The sequence below is a fragment of the Sander lucioperca genome, chromosome 3, assembly GCF_008315115.2.
Source record: "Sander lucioperca isolate FBNREF2018 chromosome 3, SLUC_FBN_1.2, whole genome shotgun sequence".
NCBI lineage: Eukaryota > Metazoa > Chordata > Actinopteri > Perciformes > Percidae > Sander > Sander lucioperca.
The window spans coordinates 27,141,437-27,143,936 of NC_050175.1; the positions used below are offsets into that span (position 1 = coordinate 27,141,437).

At 51.0% G+C, this 2,500-nt stretch overlaps 1 protein-coding gene across 1 annotated transcript in view; it reads left to right on the top strand.

Moving 5' to 3' along the window:
- Window positions 1-2,500, top strand: part of LOC116039856 (regulating synaptic membrane exocytosis protein 2-like) — a 28,831-nt gene that overhangs the window by 9,006 nt on the left and 17,325 nt on the right. The window contains exons 11-12 of the mRNA XM_035999587.1: window positions 1,686-1,857; window positions 2,375-2,495. Coding sequence (XP_035855480.1) covers window positions 1,686-1,857; window positions 2,375-2,495 — 293 coding nt within the window. The remainder of the gene's footprint in view (window positions 1-1,685; window positions 1,858-2,374; window positions 2,496-2,500) is intronic.

Below are 2,500 nucleotides of genomic sequence, written 5' to 3' on the forward strand. Positions count from 1 at the left end.
TGTACCTACACACCGCCGTTAACTGTACCTACACACCGCCGTTAACTGTACCTACACACCTCCGTTAACTGTACCTACACACCGCCGTTAACTGTACGTAGACACCGCCGTTAACCGTACGTAGACACCGCCGTTAACTGTACCTACACACCGCCGTTAACTGTACCTACACACCGCCGTTAACTGTACCTACACACCGCCGTTAACCGTACCTACACACCGCCGTTAACCGTACGTAGACACCGCCGTTAACTGTACGTAGACACCGCCGTTAACTGTACCTACACACCGCCGTTAACTGTACCTACACACCGCCGTTAACCGTACCTACACACCGCCGTTAACTGTACCTACACACCGCCATTAACTGTACCTACACACCGCCATTAACTGTACCTACACACCGCCGTTAACTGTACCTACACACCGCCGTTAACTGTACCTACACACCTCCGTTAACTGTACCTACACACCGCCGTTAACTGTACCTACACACCTCCGTTAACTGTACCTACACACCGCCGTTAACTGTACCTACACACCGCCGTTAACTGTACCTACACACCGCCGTTAACTGTACCTACACACCGCCGTTAACTGTACCTACACACCGCCGTTAACTGTACCTACACACCTCCGTTAACTGTACCTACACACCGCCGTTAACTGTACGTAGACACCGCCGTTAACCGTACGTAGACACCGCCGTTAACTGTACCTACACACCGCCGTTAACTGTACCTACACACCGCCGTTAACTGTACCTACACACCGCCGTTAACCGTACCTACACACCGCCGTTAACCGTACCTACACACCGCCGTTAACCGTACCTACACACCGCCGTTAACTGTACGTAGACACCGCCGTTAACTGTACGTAGACACCGCCGTTAACTGTACCTACACACCGCCGTTAACTGTACCTACACACCGCCGTTAACCGTACCTACACACCGCCGTTAACTGTACCTACACACCGCCATTAACTGTACCTACACACCGCCATTAACTGTACCTACACACCGCCATTAACTGTACCTACACACCGCCGTTAACTGTACGTCCACACCGCCGTTAACTGTACGTAGACACCGCCGTTAACTGTACGTAGACACCGCCGTTAACTGTACGTAGACACTGCCGCCGACTTGAGCTGCAAAGAAGCTCTGGCCGCTCTGGCTGCTTGCCGCTGAACCGCGTCATATCTCATTACCATAAAGTTGACCTACTTTCAACTTTCTGATTGACGCTCTGGTCGCTCAAAACGCCCAAACGTGACGCCGACAGATTTTCCGCTCCTTGCAGCTGAGAGAAGCGGCCGCGGTGTGTACGTACGGTAACAGCAATCTCAACCAGCACAAGCGCTTGTGTCACCTGAAGTGCCTCTCCCCCCCTCCCTCCCTCCGTCCCTCTCCCCTCTCTGTCTCCCTCCCCCGCCACCTCCTCTCTGTGATTGTTTGCTGGGTCTCTCCTCTCTCTGATTGGTTGCTGGGTATCTCCTCTCTGTGATTGGTTGCTGGGTATCTCCTCTCTGTGATTGTTTGCTGGGTCTCTCCTCTCTCTGATTGGTTGCTGGGTCACTCCTCTCTGTGATTGGTTGCTGGGTATCTCCTCTCTCTCTGATTGGTTGCTGGGTGTCTCTCCTCTCTGTGATTGGTTGCTGGTTGTCTCCTGTTGTCGCAGCGATAAGAGTAAGCGGCGAACGAAGACAGTGAAGAAGTCGGTGGAGCCGCGGTGGAACCAGACCTTCATGTACTCTCCGGTCCCTCAGAGGGAGTTCAGAGACTGGATGCTGGAGCTGACGGTCTGGGACCAGGCCCGGGTTCGGGAGGAGGAGAACCAGTTCCTGGGAGAGGTAGGAACACACGGACATGATCCCCACAGAGATAAACCTTTCTGTTAAAGAGTAAAATCACCATCGCCAAACCCACCAGACTCCATGTAAATAATCACTACTTTTATCATGGTAAAACACACTTCATTCAAAGTGGACAGAAACTAAATCAAACTATCAAAAGCCGTCTTGGTTCATCTTTCCACTGTTCCAACAATCACCACTTTGGTTTGGTTGAAATAAACCCTTAATTCACCCATTTACATGTGGAGATATGCTGGCTCTATACACGCTAAAAGTCCTGATTATTTACATGGAGTCTGGCTCTATACACGCTAAAAGTCCTGATTATTTACATGGAGTCTGGCTCTATACATGCTAAAAGTACTGATTATTTACATTGAGTCTGGCTCTATACATGCTAAAAGTCCTGATTATTTACATGGAGTCTGGCTCTATACACGCTAAAAGTCCTGATTATTTACATGGAGTCTGGTGGGTTTGGTGATAACCAACGTTAACTGTCTGGTGTGTTCAGGTGCTGGTAGAGATGGAGTCGGCTCTGTTGGACGATCAGCCTCACTGGTACAAACTGCAGCTGCACGACGTTTCCTCGCTGCCCAGCGCCCCCTACCTGCAGAGGAGAGGACAGCAGTACAGTGAG